The following is a 21,116-nucleotide window of genomic DNA, read 5'->3' as shown; positions in this document are numbered from 1 at the left end:
AACAGACACTTTACAAAAGAAGACATACATGAAGCCAACAAACATATGAAAAAATGCTAATCATCACTGGTCATCAGAGAAATGCAAATCAAAACTACATTGAGATACCATCTCACGCTAGTTAGAATGGCAATCATTAAAAAATCTAGAGACAACAGATGCTGGAGAGGATGTGGAGAAATAGGAACACTTTTACACTGTTGGTGGGAGTGTAAATTAGTTCAATCATTGTGGAAGACAGTGTGGTGATTCCTCAAGGACCTAGAAACAGAAATTCCATTTGAACCAGCAATCCCATTACTGGATATATATCCATAGGATTATAAATCGTTCTACTATAAGGATTCCTCTTTACCTGATATTCCTGTTGCCACTTTAGCTTCCTGTTATGTCGATTTCCTTGTAATATTTTTGTTCCTCTCTTTATTATTAATTTCATGTTCACTTTGTTAAAGGTGTGTTTCTCATAAACATATTTAAAACTCATCACCTACCACTGTTTTTCCCACCCGTTTCTCCTTAAGATTATTGTTCTAATTAAACCTTTGTTAGATAGAATTTCCTTGAATAATTCCCTCAGAATACATGAGAGGTTTTCCTTTGCTCTCACTTAAGAATGATATTTCGGTTAGGTTTAGGATTCTTGGATCATGTTTCTTTTCCTGAAACGTCTGTAAACATTGTTTCATTGTCTTGTAGCTTCCGACCCTGCGAAGAAAAATGTCCTGTTAATCTATTCTCTGGACTTTGAATACTTCTTTGCATACAACATGGTCTCTCCAACTGCAAGTCTATAAGAAGTGCTCTCTCTCCTTGGGGTTCAGAAATTTCTCTGGAATATATCTATATATGCACCTGTTGAGAATTCAGTAATCTTTTTCAATCTGAAGACCTCCATCCTTCCACTCTACTAAGTTTCCCTCTGTTATTTCTGGGCCCTTCTTTTATCCTGTTCTCACCTCCTTACATTCAACTATTTGCATATTTGGTCTTCTGTCAGGCAGGTGATGCTACTGCTGCTGGTCCAAGGACCACACCAAGGAGTGAGCTAGAGGATCCAGGATTGAGCTGTGTCTCGGCTCATCCCAGAGCACCAGCATTGGTGGAGCTACTTAGGTGGTTAAGACAACTCAAGGCTCAGGCAAGACACAGTCTGCCCTTTTGGGTGGTGAAGAAAGTCACACAGTTCCCCAGAAGCAGCTGCAGTGCACTGCTCTCTGTAGATCTCTTCTCATTGCTGCAAGCTTGGGTACTGCTCTCCAAAAGTTACCCAGTGCCCAGCCACCCCAGATGCTTTGCCCCTAAAACGCTCTGGTTTCCCTGTCAGATCACTGGGTGGTGGCAAAATGGCCTCCAGCATGGTTCTTGGAAGGTAAAGATAGGATCCAAATGTCAGCCCTCCCCACCTAGAGGCATGGACCAGGAAATGCAGGTGGTGGCCTCCTTCTTGACCACCAGTCAGGCCCTTTTCATCCTCTCTGAGAGTGGCAAACTTGCCTGATGTCCCCCTTGTATAGGGGAGGCAAGCTTGGTCAGCATTACTGGTGTGGGAAGGTATGGGTAAGAGTTATTTTTAAGATGAACTAACCAGAGAAGCTCGTTCAAGCCAGGACTTACTCATTCTTAATGTCCTACTGTGTACCAGGCATTGTCCTAGGTGCTGAACCAAATAGCCTCTGAAAGAATCTCTACTCTCATAACTGCAATCTTGTTTTCACAATCTCATCTTTTGTGATCTTATCAGATCCTAATTACAACCTATTAGGCAGTTCTTACTCTTACCACCATTTGACAGATGAGAAAACTGTGTCCCAAAGAATTAAGTATCTGGTTCAACATCTGTTGCTTGAATAATAAGAGGCAAGACCAGCATTCAAGTACAGTTCCATCGACTGACTGCTGTCTACTATATGCTGCTATCCAATTAGTCACAAAATCCAGATTGTCCTTTTGGTACTGTCTTCTGAGGATTGGGATTAGCTTCCCTCAGTGCTTCGGATGCATTTTGTGATCACCCTCCTGAAAACATCCCTGTTGCCTCTCAACCTCACTGCTGACACATTTTGCTGCTCACTGCAATAGGAACAGAAGTCTACAGCTGTGGAGGACCCGCCATAGTGCACTGCCTCATTAGCTACTATAAAAACATCTTTGCTTTGTCTTACTATCTGTCTCAATCTCCATCTCTGTTCTGAAACTGCATCCTCGGCTGGATGCAACAGCCCGACATCTGGGACATCCAGCTGTGGAAAAGGCCAAGTGGATGAGAGAGCCCATCCACCCAGCTTTCCATGGAGTCCACCTAGTGAAAATTCGCCTTTGCCAAAGCTCAGGGCTGAAGCCGGAAGCCCTCCTGCTTCTGCTACACAGGGGAGGCCAGTGAAGAGAATCCAAAAAGCTGGCTTTGTTATGAATTCTCCTTATTTGGCCATGTCCCCGGGTGAACCATTTAGAGTTGAATGGTAAAGATTAAAACAGTCTGTTTTGGAAAGGAACATCTGGTTCATTTGTGCTCTTAGCAGTAGCAACGCCAGCCAGTTTCCTCTCTGCTGCTATAGTGGCAGGGCCAGCTTGACGGGAGAAGAGGAGGGCCAGAGGAAGGCTGTCACTGCTCAGTCCTCCTGAGCCATCTGTGTCATTGTCTCCAGGCCTTTACCCACAGTGTGCCCGCTGTCTGGGATACCTTCCCTGTCATCCTGCCAAGTTCCTAAATCCTGCCTGATCCCTCAAACCCTCGGCTCCTGCAGGCTCTGCCTCTCTCATGCTAGCCCTGTGCATACCACTCCCCGCTGTTGTTAGTATTGCTTCCCTATTGCCATTTTGTGCACAAGAAATACCTAGAGAGTCTCATGTGTGTCACTGACGCTCACAAAGGACTTGCCAAAGTGAAGCTAGAACTCAAGTCTGCTTCTTCTCTGCCTATATCTTTTCAGACCAACTTGGTCTGTGATGCATTTCCTCCATCTGCCAGTGGAGGTGACATGCCTGTCTCCTGCCCGGCAACCTGGGCTGGGATTTTGTTCTGGATAGAGTTAGTTATTGCATTGCAGAGGTCATGTGGCAACTTTTGGCTTAGGTTGGAGGATCCAGGAGCTCCCTCCCGCCTCAACTCTTGTAAAGCATATGCTTGGCTCTCTTCCAGTTCTGGCAATGTGGCCAGTGGGTGGAAGTGGTGATTGATGACCGCCTGCCCGTCCAGGGAGATCAATGCCTCTTTGTGCGCCCTGTCCGCCACAACCAAGAGTTCTGGCCCTGCCTGCTGGAGAAAGCCTATGCCAAGTAAGTACGACCCCACTGCCCATCAGCCCAGAGTTTCAGTGCTGGTCCCACCTACCTGGTGGCTCTCAGCAGCTATCCTGAATGTAAACAGTCCCCCTTGGAGCATTGCAGCCTTCGCCACCTGGCTGGGAATCCTCCATAAACAATCGCCACACGCAAAGGTCAGTGTTGGGGCCATCAAGAGGGTCCCACGGGCACATAGTGAAGGGTGGGCAGGGCAGGGACTGGACAGAGAAATGCACTGACAATGATATTATTGCAAGGCTGGTATCAGGGCCCAAAGAAATGTATTAAATAATATCAAAGTCAAAGTCTGATGAGAGAGTAAACAATCCTGGCTCTCTGACTCACAGAAAGTCAGGCTGAGGCTATGTGGAGGAGGTGGCATTTGAGTGAGGCCTCAAAAGATGGGTAGGATTTCAACAAGGGGAAAGGGGATAGGTGGGAGGTGGCATCTCCAGCAATGGGAGTGACTCAATTGAAGCCATCATCGGGGTGGTCCAGGCAGTTGGGCACCCAGTACAGCTGCTTTGAGATGACATCTATGTCTGGAGGTGGGGCAGGACATGCGCATTCTCCTTAGTTCATTGTTTACATTTTTTTGAGATGGAGTTTCACTCATGTTACCCAGGCCGGAGTGCAATGGCGCGATCGCAGCTCACCGCAACCTCTGCCTCCTGGGTTCAGGCAATTCTCCTGCCTCAGCCTCCTGACTAGCTGGGATTACAGGCACGCACCACCATGCCCAGCTAATTTTTTGTATTTTTAGTAGAGACGGGGTTTCACCGTGTTGACCAGGATGGTCTCGATCTCTTGACCTCGTGATCCACCCGCCTCGGCCTCCCAAAGTGCTGGGATTATAGGCTTGAGCCACTGCGCCCGGCTGCGCATTCTCATATGATCAAAATATCATGACTTAGGGGCCGCCTTTGAGTGCTGACAAGCTTAAGACCGTATACACATCCCAATTCACTAGTTGTACTTAGATTCTTTGGGTTGCTTTTATTCAACAGATGTTTATTGAGCATTTAACCATATACCAGGCACTGTGCTTGGCACTGGGACAGACGCTCTCAGACTGACTCAAGTAGGATGTGTGGAGGACTGTGGGGGGGAGTGCACGTATGTGTGTGAAGAAGGGGGCACTGTCCTGAACACCCACACAGGTGAAGATGGGCTCAAACTTTTCATAATCCACACAATATAAACACGAAGAGTAATGACACATCCCTCTCCTGCTATGAGACTGCAACAGTTAGAATCTGGAGGATGCCAAGTGCTCTCCAGCATGTGGGGATCCAGGACCCTCAAATAGCGTGGGAGGGAGTGTGCACCCAGGCAGCCTTCTGAAGGACAATCCAGCAATACTTAGCTTGGCTACACGCACATCTCACCCCGATAAGGACACTCCAGGGAGCCTCTAGGGGGGCACACCTGAGGATGACTTGACTGCCATGAGGATAGTGTGGAGTGTCCATCACTGAGGTCAGTGGGTACAATAGGGTGGGCACACTCCATAGAGAGCCACACAGCAGTCAGAAACCGCAGATCCCATCTGTTTGCTGTGACCAGGACAGTCCTTAGAGGCAGGGTCCTTGGGGACCCCTAGAAGTCTCCTTAGTAGGTGTGAGACGTGCATGTAGCCAAGATAAGTATTGTCAGGTTGTCCTTCAGAGGCTGCCTGTGTACACACTCCCTCCTGTACTGCTTGGGGGCTCCTGGATCTCCACATCCTGGTGAACACTTGGCATTCTCCAGCTTTCTAACTTTTGCAAATGAGGTGACAGGCACTGAGCAACCCCTTGCACAGTTATTTATGGAAATGGAAACTCTGTGCCCTGCAATTCTCATTTCACAAGAACACATACAAACAAAAGTTGCACGTTAAGCATCCTGAAATGCTTTTCTTGGGGTGCAGGAGAAAAAGAATGTGAATAAAAGGAAGGAAAGGGTCAGGCACGGTGGCTCACGCCTGTAATCCCAGCACTTTGGGAAGCCAAGGCGGGCAGATCACAAGGTCAGGAGTTTGAGAGCAGCCTGACCAACATGGTAAAACTGTACTAAATATACAAAAATTAGTTGGGTGTGGTGGCATGCACCTGTAACCCCAGCTACTCAGGAGGTTCACTTGAACCCAGGAGGCAGAGGTTGCAGTGAGCTGAGACTGCGCCATTGCACTCCAGGCTGTGTGACAGAGCAAGACTCCATCTCAAATAAAAGGAAAGAAGGAAGAAAAGAAAAAAGAGAGAAAGTTCATGACATGGAATGAAACAAACAAAAGAAAAAAAAGAGCAAGACCTTGCAGTAATATTATGGAGGGGGAAGGTGGGGCACCTGGAAATAGGACAGGAAAGCATGCAGAGGCCCAAGGATGGAGACTCTCATGGGGGTGGCTCTCGGGGACTAGAGAAAGGCCCTGGCATTGGTTTGGCTGTGGCTGCTGTGGTCTCTGCTCTGCTCTGCTTTGCTCCTGTCTGCAGCTGGCCTACTCCTCCTCCTCCCACCCAGCCTCCTGCCTTTGTGGTGTATCTTCTTCTGGTGCCTCCTCGCTCAGCCTTTTTCAGGACCTCACCTTCTCTGAAAGCCTCATCAGGCCTCCCGGCCTCACGCCTCTGCCTTTACCTTCTGCCGCTTTCCAGCTGATTCCCTGCCCAGTACCTGATTCTAATCCAGAGAGTCGGAGTCTTATTGGTCAAGCTTGGGTCAGGACCCCATCGGTCCAATCAGCCATGACCTGGGTCAAGTGGCTACAAAAGGGCAGGAGCTGGGGAGGGGACACTTGCTCTCAGAAGGGACTGTGTGTGAGGCAAGCACTGCGAGGGGCAAGGGAAATGTCAGAGCTGGGGATCATTGCCAGCAGATGAAAGCAGAGAGGAACACACCCTTGAGTAGAAAATGAGTAGAGAGCATCATAGATCCAGAAAATTCTGGAGACATCCTAACCAGCCTCTCAGCTGACAAATGGAGAAGCTGAGCCTCCGAATTGCGATGAGATGGCAGCTACACCTAGTTCCACTGGGTCTGCTGGGTCTTTACTCACCTGGCCAGGGGATATCATTATCTCCCCCGTCCATTCCACAGCCTTGCTGAGTGCAGTCCTGGGCCCTAGAGGTGGTGATAGCACCACAGTCCACCCCAGTCCCTGTCCTCCTGGATGTCACAGTCCAAACAGCGAGGTGCCTCAACACCTCTTTTTGTGCATTCTTTCTTTTTGGGGCACACTTGTGAAAAACTAAAGTTTTTGCTCATTTTAAACGTCAGGAAGAGGTGCTCATTAGCATTTGAGAATGAAGCCCAGATAACAGCCAAGGTTGTTGAAATAATCCACATGTTTGGGAGGTTAATTCACTTCTAAGCTACTTACGCAAACACTGCCGTTCCATTATCTTTTCAATACGAATTCAGCCTTCATCTCTTCAGGGCCTCGTTTTATCCTTATGTAAAAGGGGGAGACCAGTGGTTCCCTGGGAGAATTAGAAAACTTGCAGAATGAAATGATGACTTTGACCCCATTTTGTTAACAGATGACCTAAAGGCAATCACTCAACTTGAAAAGAAATAGGAATGTAGACCTGGCCTCCTCATTCCACTGCTTAAAGATATCTAGCAGAGGATAAAATCTCTCAAACTATGAAAGCCGTTTAAAAGATTCCCCATCCCTCACTGTCCAAAAAAAGGAAGCTCTAAAATGCAGGGGTGAATCACGTAGAATATAGTGTGTCAGAGCCAGAAGGGACATCTGTCAGCATCAAATCCCACCTTCTTTGAAAGCTGAAACTGAGTCTCAGCGAGGTGAAATGTCTGGCCCAAGATCACCCTCTGATGAGGATGCGGTGAGAACTGTTTTCCCTAGTCACTATTTCCCATGCCTTCCCCCCATCCCTGACACTGACAATCCTACAGGAAAAGGATTTATCTTTTTGCTGCTTATGGAGCTTAGCGTCTGGCACACGAGTACCACAGCCCAAACGCAGAGAGCCCATCTGTCCAGATGGAGAGGGACCTCTTCCCTCCGAGGGTGCAGGCAACATCCCAGTAAACACATGGGCTCCAAATTTTCTACTCCCCTTGCAGCTGGGGATTCTGGAAATTAATTGGTCAAGTCAAATGAAAACTGTATTTAGGGGTTTTGTTTTCTCCAGAGGTCATGAAATAGAGGGAGATTGAGGGACGAGAGCTGGCAGGCTGCTTACCATCCTTTATAGAATCTCTGCAGCATCTCAGCGTCCACTCCAGCTCTATCTGAATTCTTCCGTCTTTCATATGATTGCTGGGCAGAAAGACATTTCCCCAAATGAGGCTGAAGCAGAGGGATGGGGACAATGCTGTCTCAGAATTCCTGGTTCAGGTGACGAGGAATAGTGGCGGCTGTGGTGAACACAATTCTCTCTCTCTCTCCCTCTCTCTCTCTCTCTCTCCTTTCTATTTTCTCTCAGCAAAAGGGGCTAAGAATAGTTGATGTGTTCCTGAAAGTCAGCAGGACCTGTAAGCTCATGTTTGGAAAGCAGAAAGATAGCTCCTTGTCAAAATACCCAACTGCTGCTGGAACAGGTTTCATGGGCATTGTGGATACATGGTGAGAGAAGGCTTCAGAAGACACCGGGAGTGCCTTTGGTTGTGTTGGATGACTCTGAGGTGACTGCCAGGTGCTGTGGGTGCAGAACATCAGACAGGGCCCACGGGCAGTGAGACGATGAAGTGAGGGAGGGGCCAGGCCCCATCGCGTCTTTTCTAGAGTACTGTTCTTTTTACTTATTTATTTATTTTTTGAAACAGAGTCTCGCTCTGTTGGCCAGGCTGGGGTGCAGTGGCACAAACTTGGATCACTTCAACCTCCGTCTCCTGGGCTCAAACAATTCTCCTGTCTCAGCCTCCTGAGTAGCTGAGAGTACAGGCTTGTGCCGCTATGCCCAGCTAATTTTTGTATTTTTAGTAGAGACAGGGTTTCACCATGTTGGCCAGGCTGGTCTTGAACTCCCAACCTCAGATAATCCTTCCACCTCAGACCCCCAGAGTGCTGGGATTACAGGTGTGAGCCACTGTACCCAGCCAGAGTGCTGTTCTTTAGCACAGCCCTGTTAGAAGTCAGGAAAGGCGCCCTGAGCGTATCACCAGGAAAGGGCTGTTGCAAAGGGCAGGAGGTCACACTGGTGGAGAATGGGTTCCCAAACCCCAGTCCTTGTGAATTTCCAGCACCCTCAGCCGGAAATTCTGTGTAGTTGGAACAGAAGCCAGAACCCACATGGGACAACGAGGGAGTGCACAGCTCAGTCCCCACCAGGCACACTCACCACCAAAGAAGGCTCTACAGTTGACTGAGCAAATGCTCCAGAGATAAAAATCTAGACCCTGGGTCAGAGAGAGGGAGAGCAGGAGGATAAGATTTAGGAATAGTTTTAAAACAGGTCAAGATGAATCCCTCACGTGGTGGCTCCTGTAGAATGCCCCTCTGTTCTGGGAATCCTCCGTTTTCTTTAACAAAAGGCTTTCTAAGCCATTCCTTCTAAGCATTCATGCCTGGGGCAATGTCCTGCTGATAGCCACTGCTTACTATGTATTTGCTGAAGTGAATTTCCTGGAATTCTGTGTGATCCCCAGGAGGAGAGAATGTCAGAGGTGAAAAGAGTGAGAAAGGAATGTTGAGAGCTGATCCAGTCCACCCTGCAGCTTCCAATTGAAAAGCCAAGTGCAGGGAGGGGGAAGGGTCTTATCCAGGGTGGAAGACCCAGTTGGAGGGAGCAGCAGAATGGACCCAGGCCCTGATCCCTGTGTGATTTTGCATTACCAGAACTAAAGGTGCGCAAGGACTTCCTCCGCTGCTTACCACCCTGTGGAGGGCTCTGCCTCTGCCTGCCCACTGGGGACAGGACCGCATAGGTCCCTGGCAAGAAGCCCAAGTGACAGAGGCAGCAGTGAATGTGGCTTCTGCTGGGTGGTTTTGATGCCAGGGTCTCCTGCCTGATCTGACCTCAGTTCCATTTCCTTCGTGGGCTTGCCCTGCCTAAATTTCAAGATTCCATAAAACCCTTTCAGTTTACCCCATGGATGGAAGCTGAAGTTCTCAAAACAAATCTCACTGTCCGGCCCCTGCATAAGAGGTTCCACTGTGATTGATCAGGCCACCCTTACTCCTGGGGAGCATTAGGCCTCTTGGATCTGGCCCTGCCCATATCCCCAGACACCGAAATGCCATAGGTGGGGGTGGAGGTGGGGTGGTAGGAAGAGATACTTTGGAGAAGGGATCGAAGGTTTTAAGCTTTTGGGGGCATGTTACACAAGACTCATTCTTACCTATGTTACCTTCAGTTAAGCCGATGATCTCCCTGATGATCTGGGGGTGAGTGGGTAACTCTGGGAATGGGAATTCTGGATCAGGGTTTGTAGAGTGAGAACAGAGGCTGGCAATATCCACCACCAGCGTCAGGGTAAGGCTGTGAGGAATGGGGTCTTTAAACACATGCCTCTCATAGTCCCTGGCCCACAGTCAGTACTTCACATTGCTGTTAAACTGAATGGGAAGCAGGAAATACTCATCATCATAAAATCCAGTACTCATTAAGGGATGGCCACGTGCCAGGCATTGTGTGGAACATAGCCCCATGAGGCTCATTAATGTGCCCAAGGTCAAGCAGCCAAAACTGTGGCAAAGGTGGGGTTCGACGCCTGGCCTGTGGCTCTAGCACACGCACACCCAGCCTCTCGTCAGTGCTGCCACTTACAGGACTGTGCAGGCTTGGGGGACCAGGGGAGAAAGGTACAGAGGAAAGTAGGAGCCCCCGGAGTGGCAGACAGTGTTAGAATCTCCATCCAGGCAAATGCGAGGTGGATGGCCATGATCAGGAGTGGATGAGGCAGCCACTCACCTGGAAAATAGGCAGAGGGTCAGTGCACAAGCTCCCCTCCCTGAGCATCACACCAAAGGCACCATGATGGTTCAACTGCCGTTCCCTTCCCAGGCTGCTCGGATCCTATTCTGACCTGCACTATGGCTACCTCGAGGATGGCTTGGTGGACCTCACAGGAGGCGTGATCACCAACATCCACCTGTACTCCTCCTGTGCGGACCTGGTGATGGCAGTGAAGACAGCGATCAAGGCAGGCTCCCTGATAACCTGTGCCACTCCAAAAGGGGTAAGTCAATGGGGAGCCCTTTTGCACCAGCTCAAGCCTTTCCTCAGCCAGGAATGCTCAGCCAGGAGCCCATTCACCTGAGGAGGATATGGCAAGCTGCCACCATTAACGAACACTAATAGCATGCTTTACCCGGGTCACCTCATTGGACCCTACAGTAGCCTTTCTCCAAGACAGAGATTGCAGAATTCACTTCACAGAAGAAGAAGCGGGCTCACAGAGACTACCTAAGGTACTCACCATCACACAGCTCATAAGTGGCTGGACAGCGCCTCCAATACTACTGCCTTCAGAGCCTGGACCTGCTTCTACAGCTCCAGAGAAACCAGTGGTCTCTACTACACCCAGGAAAAGGCCACTGCAGCTCCTGCTGCTGGGGGTCGCTCTGTTGTATTTTGCCTTAAGTTTACACGGAGTCCCCCGGGGCCCTCTGATGCTCACTAACTCTAATGGCAGCACCCAAGGGCAGCATGACCCATTTCGTAAAGCTTGGGTGATCCTCCAAATTATTTGAGTCTGTTCTGAGACATCTGGTTTTTATCCACGGGATGCTTCCTTCATCTTGAAACGTGGGCTTTGAGTCACATCGCTAATCCAAAATGCCACCGGAAACCCAAGTTGCACTTTAAACTCCAAATACTCAGAATGTGGGAGTCAAGTGATTCCTGACTCCTGCAAATGTCCCAGCAGACATATTTGTGCAGAGTCTCACTGATGATGTGTGGTTGGTGGAGAGAGCAACCCAGGCCCTTGGGACTCCATGGGGTTCCATCACTCATGGGGGTGGTTCCCTGAGGCATGAAATCCCTGGGGCCTCAGACACCAATGGCCTTCCAACTCTGGCACTCTAGAAGAGTTCCAGGCTATACACCATTCCCAAGTGAGTCAGTGGGGCCCAGATGACTCAGCTGCTGTTTGGACCATGTTTTTCTATTTCTTTGAAGAATCTATAGATGTCTAATGATTGGTCTGCTTTTCTGCTTTGAAGCTAACAGATACAGCAGAGGTGATGGAGAATGGGCTGGTGAGTCTGCACGCCTACACTGTGACTGGGGCCGAGCAGGTAAGACTGGCTGCTGGCCTGTCCAACTCTCCCCTGGCCTCTGCCTCAGTGTTCTTGTTCCTCTCAACAGGGGCCAGAATCCCTGCAAGCCCAACATAGATGAAGTGAGGATTTATCACCCTTGCCCCCATAGTGATATGCACCATGGACAGCTCCTTCTGTTCATTCAGAAGTTCTGACTCCTGTTGTCGACTTTCCTGGGAACCCACAAGATCTTGCTGTCCTGTTGCTGATCTCAGACAGCTCTAAGTGTCTATCCAGACTGGGAGATTAGCCCCTAAGGAGGTAGAATGAACTACCCGATTGACTTCCGGGGGGGACGTTTTGCCCTGATAGGGGCTTTGTTACATGCAAGCTAAATTGTTGTAACAAAGACACTCCAAAATATAGGGACTTAAGACAAAATTCATTTCTCTCTCAGGTAAGCAGGTGATGCCAGGGCTAGTAGGTGGCTCTGCCATCCTCCACATGGGCCTTCCACCCATGAGCCCAAGACAGCTGCTCTAATCCCTCATCTCCCAGCCAGGGGAGAGAAAGAGACCGGCAGACACTCATGCATCCATATAGAAGGCATGAACTGGAAAAGGCATGCATCATTTCTCTCATATCCCATTAGTCTTGGCTTGATTATATGGCCACACCAAGGCCACGGGAGGCTGGGACACACACTGTCTAGCTTGGCCCCATATGCCCAGGTAAAACTTTATTTTCATGGAAGAGGGGGAGGCTGGTGCTGGAGGACAATCGTTCTCCTCAATAGAAGAATTGACTTTGGCTGGAGAAAATGTATGTGATCACTATGTGCAGTATAATTTGGCCTGGAAAACACTACTGAAGTCCAACCTCCATTCATAAAGAAGCTGAGGCCAGATAGGAGAGATGTCTTTCATGAGGTTAGACAGATGGCAACTGGGAGATAGCTGGTCTGGTTACTATGTCTCTTTCGTGTCCTTCTACACTTGTCACCACAAGTGTGGCGACAGCACTTCCTGGCCATGGGATGGTTTCCTGCAAGTGTGTCCCTGGTCTCTGTATTTCCCGCAACACTTGAGGTCTAATAATGTCTTCTAGGCCCTAAGAGACCAAGTTCCAAACTTTAGGGCTCATCATTTCTCCCAGGGCTTTATGGGCCCAAGACTGAAGAGCATCAGGCTCTATGTGTGGCTTTCCCATACTTGCCCTGCCTCTCCTCCTTTCCCACATCCTTCCTCTCTCTAGCCACCTGTCTCTCTTGTCTATGGACCTGAGGCCAGTTGTTCCATTGTTTCATGTTTTGATCGATGTCCCAATCACAAAACCAAGACAATATCTCCTGTCTCTAATGAATGCTTTTTGGACAATAGGTAGTTGTCCAAAATTGACCTCAGCACTTCCAGATTCATAGAAAGAGAGCCATGATCAATTAGTACTATCTATTTGAGGCATGAGGTGAGGAAGTCATGGTACCTTTGCAATGTATTTGGCATTCTTGGGCAAGATCTTTTTCATACATTGAGATAGCCTTTGTTTCTCCTCTAAACACAAGAAGAGAAGGGACTCATGTACCCAGAGATCCAGATGGCCATGGAGCATGAGTCCCCGCAGAGGCTGGCTGTGGACATGGCAGTGACTGCTGGATCAATGAACGCATTCACCCTTGGCCTGTGACAGATGACATTGCTGATCCCCCATCACAGGCTATATGTGAGGAGCTCAAAAGACATGTCCAAAGCAAGGAAGAGCTTCCCCTAATCCACCTATGCCAGGAGAGCTCCCAGTCACAACACCTCTAGACTCCCTTCCTCTGAACTAGGCACCATTCCCATTGCCCCACCCTCTCAGGCCCTTCACTGAATTCTCAATGTGGGCAGCCAATACCATCATCATATCTGGGTACATATGAATGCCCAGGCCCCCGGTCTCAGATCTGGACAAATCTGGGAGTAGGTTTTATTTTGTGTGTCAACTTTGATTAGTTGCCAGTCCTGCCTGGATTACTGTGTTGACAAGACCTTGGCACTTCCAGATTGATGGAAAAAGAGCCTTGATCAATTAGTACTATCTATTTGAGGCATGAGATGAGGAATTCATGGTACCTTTGCAGTGTATTTGGCATTCTTGGATAAGATCCTTTTTATACATAGAGATAGCCTTTGTTTCTCCTCTGAACACAGGGGAGAAGGGACTCATGTACCCAGAGGTCCAGAAGACCTTGGAGCATGCATCTCCACAGAGGGTGGCTGTGGAGATGGCAGTGACTGCTGGGTTGCAGAGCAGCTATGTCAACACCTAGGGTGACAGAGGGGAACTCGGGAGTCCAAGTGCGGGCTCAGCTGCTGTTTGGGCTCCTGATCATGACACCCGCAGCCCGAACATTTGTGACCCCATAGTGTACACTTGGAGTTGTTTTAATAATACACTGAAAGGTCTGAACAGAACACCTCACCTGGGAAGACAGGTGATCAAGACCGAATGTCTCGTGTAATCCATCCCTGCTCCCCCATTCCATGTAGCTGACACTTCCCAGAACATGTTCTAAGAAGCACTTAGAACATGTGAAAATGGGTTTCCAAGTACATTTGGAAAATGCAACTCACTGTATCCCCTTCTTGGAGATTCACAGTGTACATTCGCATTTTAAAGGCTCCAAGAGGCCTGTATGAACAGTGCAAGCACTGCTGGATTTTATTGTATCATTAGCCACAAAACCATTTTTGCTAGGAATGACTTAATGGCCAATGGAACTGGCATTCGGGATAATTCATTTCAGGAAGCACTACTGCCGGGAAGATAATTTGGGCCACCTCCTGCCCAGTAGCACCCTTTCTGAGCATTGAGCAGGGTCAGGGAAACAGTCAGCAGCCAGGGAGTGAAGAAGCCCTTGGTTGGCCCATTCTTAGGTGTAGCCATGGCCTTGGCCTCAAATGTATCCCCTGCTCCCCCAGAGAAAGGCCCATGTAAGCACCAATAGGTCACTGTCATAAAGGAGGGACACAAGGGCCCAAGAACTTTACTTGGTTAAAAATTCCTCCTCCAGAGAGAGGAGGTTATAACTCTGAACCAAAAGCTCTAAGATTAAACCAGCCCATAAATGTGGTATGCTTTTTAATCTGCTCATCCTCCCTCTAGGCAGGACATAGACAGGAAGATAAAAGAAATTGGCATTTTTTATTATGCACCTAGCTCAGTCAGCGATTCCCCTGGGCAAAGGGGTGAGTGTTTATCTGCATGCCTCATTTTGCCCTGCTTTCAGCCCCTTTGAATCGCAGGCTGCTTTTCTCCCCCATGCCCATGGGAGCCTCTGAGTATTATGAGGCACTGAGGTGGCTCATTAAGCTGTTTGGGACACCAGGCGATCATTTCCTGTGTCCCTGCTCAGGAAATAAACTGTGCCAGACCTGGGGTATCTCGGGGTAGGGCTGACAGGGGTGGGAAACCTGGGTTTGTGCCTCTTGGAGGCACTGCAAGTGTGAGCCCCTTCTTCTGAAGTACTGGCCAGAGGGCAGGGCAGACAAGGGAAGCAACAGGAAAGTGGCTTATCTGAGCGGGGCTCCTGGGCCTGGCTGTGACTGTGGTGCTCCAACACAGCAGTGCCCTGCTGGTGAGCGCAGACACTGACCAGGCAGCTCAACGGTTACAGTCAAGGCCAAGGTCACAGCCACATCTGAAAATGGACTTTTACTCATGCCCAATTCCAAAACTAGGAGTCAGGGCTTTGGAAACTTACCATGGCTGGATGGGAATTCTGCCTCCGCCATTGTCTCAGTGGTCTTGAGAAAGTTGCTTAGCTTCCCTGATGCTGCTTCCTTAGTGCACGTTAGGCGGCCCCTAGCTCTGAGCCCTGCCTCCACTTGTGGCTTCTCTTCCATACAGCGATTGACTATTCTATTCAGTGTTGTCCTTCTCCTCTGACCAAGAATCATGGAGCAAGTTCGCCCCTTTCCTCACCCCTCTGGGCCTCTGTCTCCTCAGACAATATTAGCACAGATCGATCTCACAGCTACAGCTCAATCAAATTTTAATTCCTCTCACCATGCTGAGGGCTGCTGCTCCCAGGGAAGTAGGTTCAAGGGTTAGCTGCTGTGTTCCTGTCACTTTCCCACAGTCCTGCCCTCTGGCTTAAGTGGTGTGAGGGAGCAAAGGGTTCCTTATCTGAAGTGAGTGATGATGAGTTTCCCCAGACAGGGGGGCGAGGAGAGAAGAAAGGAAGGAGGAAAGGATGGAGGGAGAGAAGAGGGAAGGCAGGGGTAAAGAAGGAGGGAAAGGAGGGATGAAGGGAGGATAAAAAGGAGGGAGGGAGGAAAGAAGGTGAGAAGGAAGGAGAAGGAGGAAGGAAGAGATGGCGGGAAGAAGGGAGGAAGAGAGGAAGGAAGGGAGGGAGGAAGGAAGGAAGGGAGGGAAAAAGGGAACAAAGGAGGCAAAAATAAAGGGAGGGAAGGAAAGGAATGGAAGAAGGAAGGGCAGATGAGAGGGAGTAAGGGAAAGAAGGAGGGTAGGAAGGAAGTGAAGGAAGAAAGGAGGGAAGAAAGAGAGGGAGAGAAAGAGGGAAGGAGGGAGGAAAGGAGGGAAGGAAGGAAGGAGGGAAGGAGGGAAGGAAGAAAAGAAGGGAGAAAGGGAGGGAGGGTGGGCAGGTAGGTTCAGGCCATCGTTGGCCATCTTCTCTCAGACGGAGGTGTCTCATCAGCTCAGGGATGCAGGACCGGGAGGGCTAGCATCAGCTCTCTTAGCTCCCCGGCCAACTCAGCCTTGCTCAAATCTGCCTCCGCTATCCTCCTCACTCATGACAGTGCTGTCAAGACTGCACCATAGCTCCCACTGGGCTGCTGGCAGAGAAGCAGGCTGGGTCTGTGGAACAGAGATGCTGTCCATGACAGGGCTTGGAGGAGGCTGGAGACCCATAAAGTTCTCCTCTGCAGCCAGAAGCGACATCCCCTTATATTTATCTATTAAATCTCAACTCACTCAGGTTCTGGGACTCAGTCTTAGGGAATGATAAAGTTGCATCTGCCCTTGTGAGGGGCTGGGCAGAATGAGGGGCCATTTCCTCGTCTATCTCATTCCAACGCTGTGCATGCAGCAGAGACATTGATTTTTTTTCCTTTTCCATTTTTTTCTGGCTGCAGCCAAATGAGGTCAGAAGTTAAATTGGTCCTTGGAGGTAAAAAGCAGCTGCATTCATCCCCCTTTCTGCTGACTTTTGCTGGAGAGCCCTGACAGTTTCCTTTTCTGTTTTCTTTACAGATTCAATACAGAAGGGGCTTGGAAGAAATTATCTCCCTGTGGAACCCCTGGGGCTGGGGCGGGGATGAATGGAAAGGACGCTGGAGTGATGGGTATGGCTTCTGGAAACCTCTCTCCATCCTTCAGAGAGCTTGGTTTTGGTAGAGCCTCCTGCCCATGAGAGAGGGACTGTCTCGCCTGCTGTGCATCTCACCACAGGCCTGTCCGGCTCTCTCTCACCTACGCGGGGCTATCCATCCATCTCATGCTTCTGTGATGCCATCTGCCAAGCATCCATGAGGCACCTGCTGCATACACCCTGTACTAAGTGCACTGTGTTTAGTGGGTGCTGTGAGGTATATACGGATGACAAGACCCAGTGTCCTTTCTCGAGAAGGTTACAGTCTACAGCAGGGAACGCACATTCCCAGAATCAGTACAAGTGGCGGGAGACAGGGCAGGCTGGAGCCAAGCCCCTAATTGACAAATAGAGATAGATAGAGAGAAGGAACTTCATTCTTTGGAGGGGTCCCATAGGATTCTGATCCTGAACATGTCATATCTTCAGGGTGGACAAGACTTCCTATCTGGGGGCATTTGGGGAAACTGACGCAAGGATCTCAAACTACTCAGCTCACCAGTCTTTCCCTATTGCTCCGGATGCCCATGTGTACCCGGTGCCTGGGATGCAAATTATAAAGCTGTGCCTGCCCACATTTAGAGCAGGGGGGACAGGAGCTAAGATGTCCCTTGGTGGGGCCCAGCTGTGTGGTCAGTGCTTTCCCCAAGGAACTGGGCTAGCATTTCCCAGCTACCAGAGGTGTGGACCCCTAGGCCCCCAGCCCTTTGCTTATTGTGAAAGAGACGGTGGTCCTGAGAAGACAGAGGGGCCATAACAGGTTGCTTGCTCCTCTGGGGGCAGCCAGTGAGGCTCAGCCTGGTCTCATTCCTCCAGGGGTTTTTGTCCATCCGTGAAAAGTGTGGTGACACAATAGCTGCTGCATTGTTGCCAGTGGGGCTGGGGATGGGGAACACGATCTGAAAAGAAGTGCAATGTGTTCAGACAAATAGGAGAACAGGCCCAGCACACAGTGAAATCAGTACAGTGAGGACGGTGCATTCTGGAAGGCAAATGCAGAGCCAGCCAGTTCTAGGCCTGACACCCCAGGCTAAGCTGTGGCAGGACTGCTGTGACCCCCCACAACCCTGGCACCCCTGGGCATTCAGCCAATGTGGGATGAAGGTGTGATTGGGATGGAGGGCTAGGAAAGTGGAGATGGAATAAGGGAGGCAATAGCACAGTGAATTCCTAGAAAAAACCTGGCTGTGACCTCAGATACCCCCAGGAGAATCAGGCAGCCAAACCCCTCTCCGTTCTCCTCTCTCGCCTCTATTCTTTCTCCCTTCCAGGGAGTATCCTTTGCCCTTTCCAATATAAATCCTATAACCTCTGGCCTTTTCCAGTTCTCCTTCCTAGTCATCACCCCAAGTTGCCAAATATGACCCAGAGGGTGACAGGATCAGCCAGTGTCCCTGATTTGAGGCTGCCTGTTGGGCTAGAAGTAGAGGGAAGGCAAATGGCAATGACAGATTCCCTAGGGTGGCAGAAGAGGCAATACAGTCACAATTGATATTTTGCCTACTTTTCCCGTGCTAAACATCAAATGACCAGTGAAAGCAACAAGGGACACCGGGGTTCGGGGAAAAGAAGCTTCCCATGGGCTGGCATGTTCAGACCAAGCTTCATGGATGGGATTGAACTTGAGTTGGCCTTGTGGTGGAGAAAGTATGAGTCACTTCAGAAGAGATCACTAGATAGGAGGGGGGCACATAGGCTATGGCACCCAGCTGGGAACATCGATTGTCTGTTCAGGGCCAGCAAGCCAGCCTGAGGCAGAGGAAGCTGGGAGAGAGAGTACTGGGAGCCAGCACGGGAGAGCCTGATGCCAGAAGTCTGGATTTATCCCCTACAGGCATGGGCATAAATGAAGACTTTTGAAGAGGGCTGTGATGTGTGCAGAGGAGGGACTGGGGGAGACGGATCTAGCAGCACTTGCTCTGTTGGATCACATATTTTACCTTGGCTGACTGCGGAGGGTCACCACTTTGTACCAGAAACCACGCTGGAAGGAAGTGACGGCGACTGCATAACCACTGTCTCCAAGCAGATGGTCAATTTCTTCCCTAGATTTTACGAATGGAGATGGACGGAGAGTGCTGGATGGTCTAATCTTAGCCATAATTGAAATTTCAGTCGCATACATTTAAAGGCAAACTTGCATGAATCGATAAGTGTATTGATTTACACTACATTTGTTCTCCCTTACACACTGCAGAAAATGTAATTATCACTTAATTATAAAATTGCGATTTTACAATAACACATCTGACTGCCTCAGCCTGCAGCTGGAAGCCTGAGTGGTGGTCCCTACCTTGCTGTCCTAGCACAGAGGGGACCCGGGCTCCCCATGCAAGCTCATCCATGAGAAAGGTCTCTTTGAGACCTTTTCTCTTTTGTGCCTCTGAAACCCATTGCCTACAAGCATGCCTCCCCTCTAAGGAGTGGGTTGAATAAGGGGCAGCTGCTCCCTTCTGCCTGTGAGGGTCTGTTCCTCACCAGAGACCCAAGGACTGGCTTCTGGGACACATCGTTTCAACAAAGTGGGCAGCATTAATTAATTAAGCAAACAAAAAAATTACTGTATGCTATTAGGCATGCAATTACTTTTGCACCCACCTAGTACATGCCAAGACGTGGGTGAAACACCTGTGATGATAGGATGGCCAGCCAGGCTCAGGAATCTCATGACTCTGCAAGTCTAGTGAGACATAGCAACCGATACACAAAGTAATAGTAACACAGCGGGCAATGAAAACTCAAAAGACATGTAGCAGGGGGCAGTTGGGGGACAAGTAGGGCTTCCCAGAGGCAGTGCCCTTTAAGAGGAAAGATGAGCATGAGCAGGTTACAGAACTGAGAGGAGGAAGAGGGTGTCAGGTGCAGGGAGCATCAGGGTGAACGTTGGGGTACGGGACGGGTATTAAGAAAACGAAGATACTATTGCTGGAGAACAGACGGGGTAAGTTGGGGAAGTAAGAAACTGATAACAACAAAGAGGGTGGCAGAGGCCTCTTTAAGGAGTTTGAACTTCAAAGAGGCCTCCTGTTCTTTAAGGAGTTTGAACTTCACCTTGAGAATAATATGGAACCACTGATATGTTTTAAGCAGGGAAATCATACAAGTTCACATTGTAGAAAGATCATTTCGATGTCAGTGTGGGAAACGGATGGGAAAGTGGGCAGAACTGAGTTCAGGGAGACCAGGTGAATATCCAGAGGGAAGGGCAGGTAGCCTGAACTAGGATAACAGCAGGAGGGATAGAAATAAGTACATGGCTTTGAGGGGGATTTAAGAGGTAGGATCAATAAATGAATGCTATTTGATGATTGTTTGGATGTGGAGGTGTGAGAGAGGGACTCCTCATGTTCTTGCTCAGGCAATAGGTGGCAGAGGATGACAACGGTCAGGGACAGGCTGATTTGGGGTCACCATGGGACTCTAGTGGCGATGTGGGGTGGACTGCAGCATAGGTCCATCTAGACCTCAGGAAAGAAGACCAGGCTGGTGACAGATCTTTGGAAGTTGTCAACATGTAGAGAATAACTGGGTCCTGTCCTAGGAAGAATGACATGACACTTGCCATGTGCTCCCCAGGAACTAATGGTGGCATGTGCAGAAGGTCCCTGTTGACCCACACATGGTTGAGATAAAATGCACTGGAAAATCTCACCCTGTGGTTTGTGTTTCCATGCTCAGGTCTCAGGAGTGGGAGGAAACCCGTGATGCACGGAAAAGCCAGCTACATAAGAAGCAGAGAGATGGAGAGTTTTGGTATTTACCCTTCTTAATCATGGTGTTTTAAATCTTTAACTATTGCCCAAGTCTTCAATCCCTACCCTTTTCCCTAAACATTTATTAAGATGGAAAATAGCTTTGCAGAGAACTGTTTAGAGGGAGCCTGTTTTCTCTACCAAGACACAAAAACTTTGGATGGAAAATTATTGTGGGCTCCCTCTTGGTGGGAAAGTTATTTCAGTTAATAAATGCTGAACTTTCCAGGACATTTTAATAGTAAAAAAGAATATTGGCACCAAAGGTTTAAAATCTGTGGTTTCCTGGAAGCTAGTATGCATGGTTATCACGCCCATATTTTCTGTACCATCTTGCTGGGACCCTCAAGCTCCCCAGTTTTGTCTAGTGTGGCCTCAAAAACAGCAGCAGGACGCAGACTCTGGAGCTCTGGGTGAGACATTGGCTTCATCACCCAGAAGGCATGCAGGACTATATGTTTTGAAAACACATTCTCGGCCATATGATCACATCTCAGAGCATGACATATACATTTCTCAGAGGGTTGCCTGGTTTACTGAGTAATGTGTTTCA

The 21,116-nt window shown here is 49.2% G+C and overlaps 1 protein-coding gene across 3 annotated transcripts in view; it reads left to right on the top strand.

Annotated features, from left to right (window-relative positions):
• Positions 1 to 21,116, top strand: part of CAPN13 (calpain 13) — an 86,791-nt gene that overhangs the window by 34,641 nt on the left and 31,034 nt on the right. For all 3 annotated transcript variants that reach the window (XM_032239218.1, XM_032239217.1, XM_032239215.1), the window contains exons 5-9: positions 3,143 to 3,279; positions 10,236 to 10,410; positions 11,399 to 11,473; positions 16,694 to 16,785; positions 20,490 to 20,564. In XM_032239218.1, the coding sequence (XP_032095109.1) occupies positions 3,143 to 3,279; positions 10,236 to 10,410; positions 11,399 to 11,473; positions 16,694 to 16,785; positions 20,490 to 20,564 (554 nt within the window). The remainder of the gene's footprint in view (positions 1 to 3,142; positions 3,280 to 10,235; positions 10,411 to 11,398; positions 11,474 to 16,693; positions 16,786 to 20,489; positions 20,565 to 21,116) is intronic.

Source organism: Sapajus apella, unplaced genomic scaffold (genome assembly GCF_009761245.1).
Source record: "Sapajus apella isolate SASKATOON/1434 unplaced genomic scaffold, GSC_monkey_1.0 scaffold44, whole genome shotgun sequence".
NCBI classification, from domain to species: domain Eukaryota; kingdom Metazoa; phylum Chordata; class Mammalia; order Primates; family Cebidae; genus Sapajus; species Sapajus apella.
This window is presented reverse-complemented; position numbering and strand designations above follow the sequence as displayed.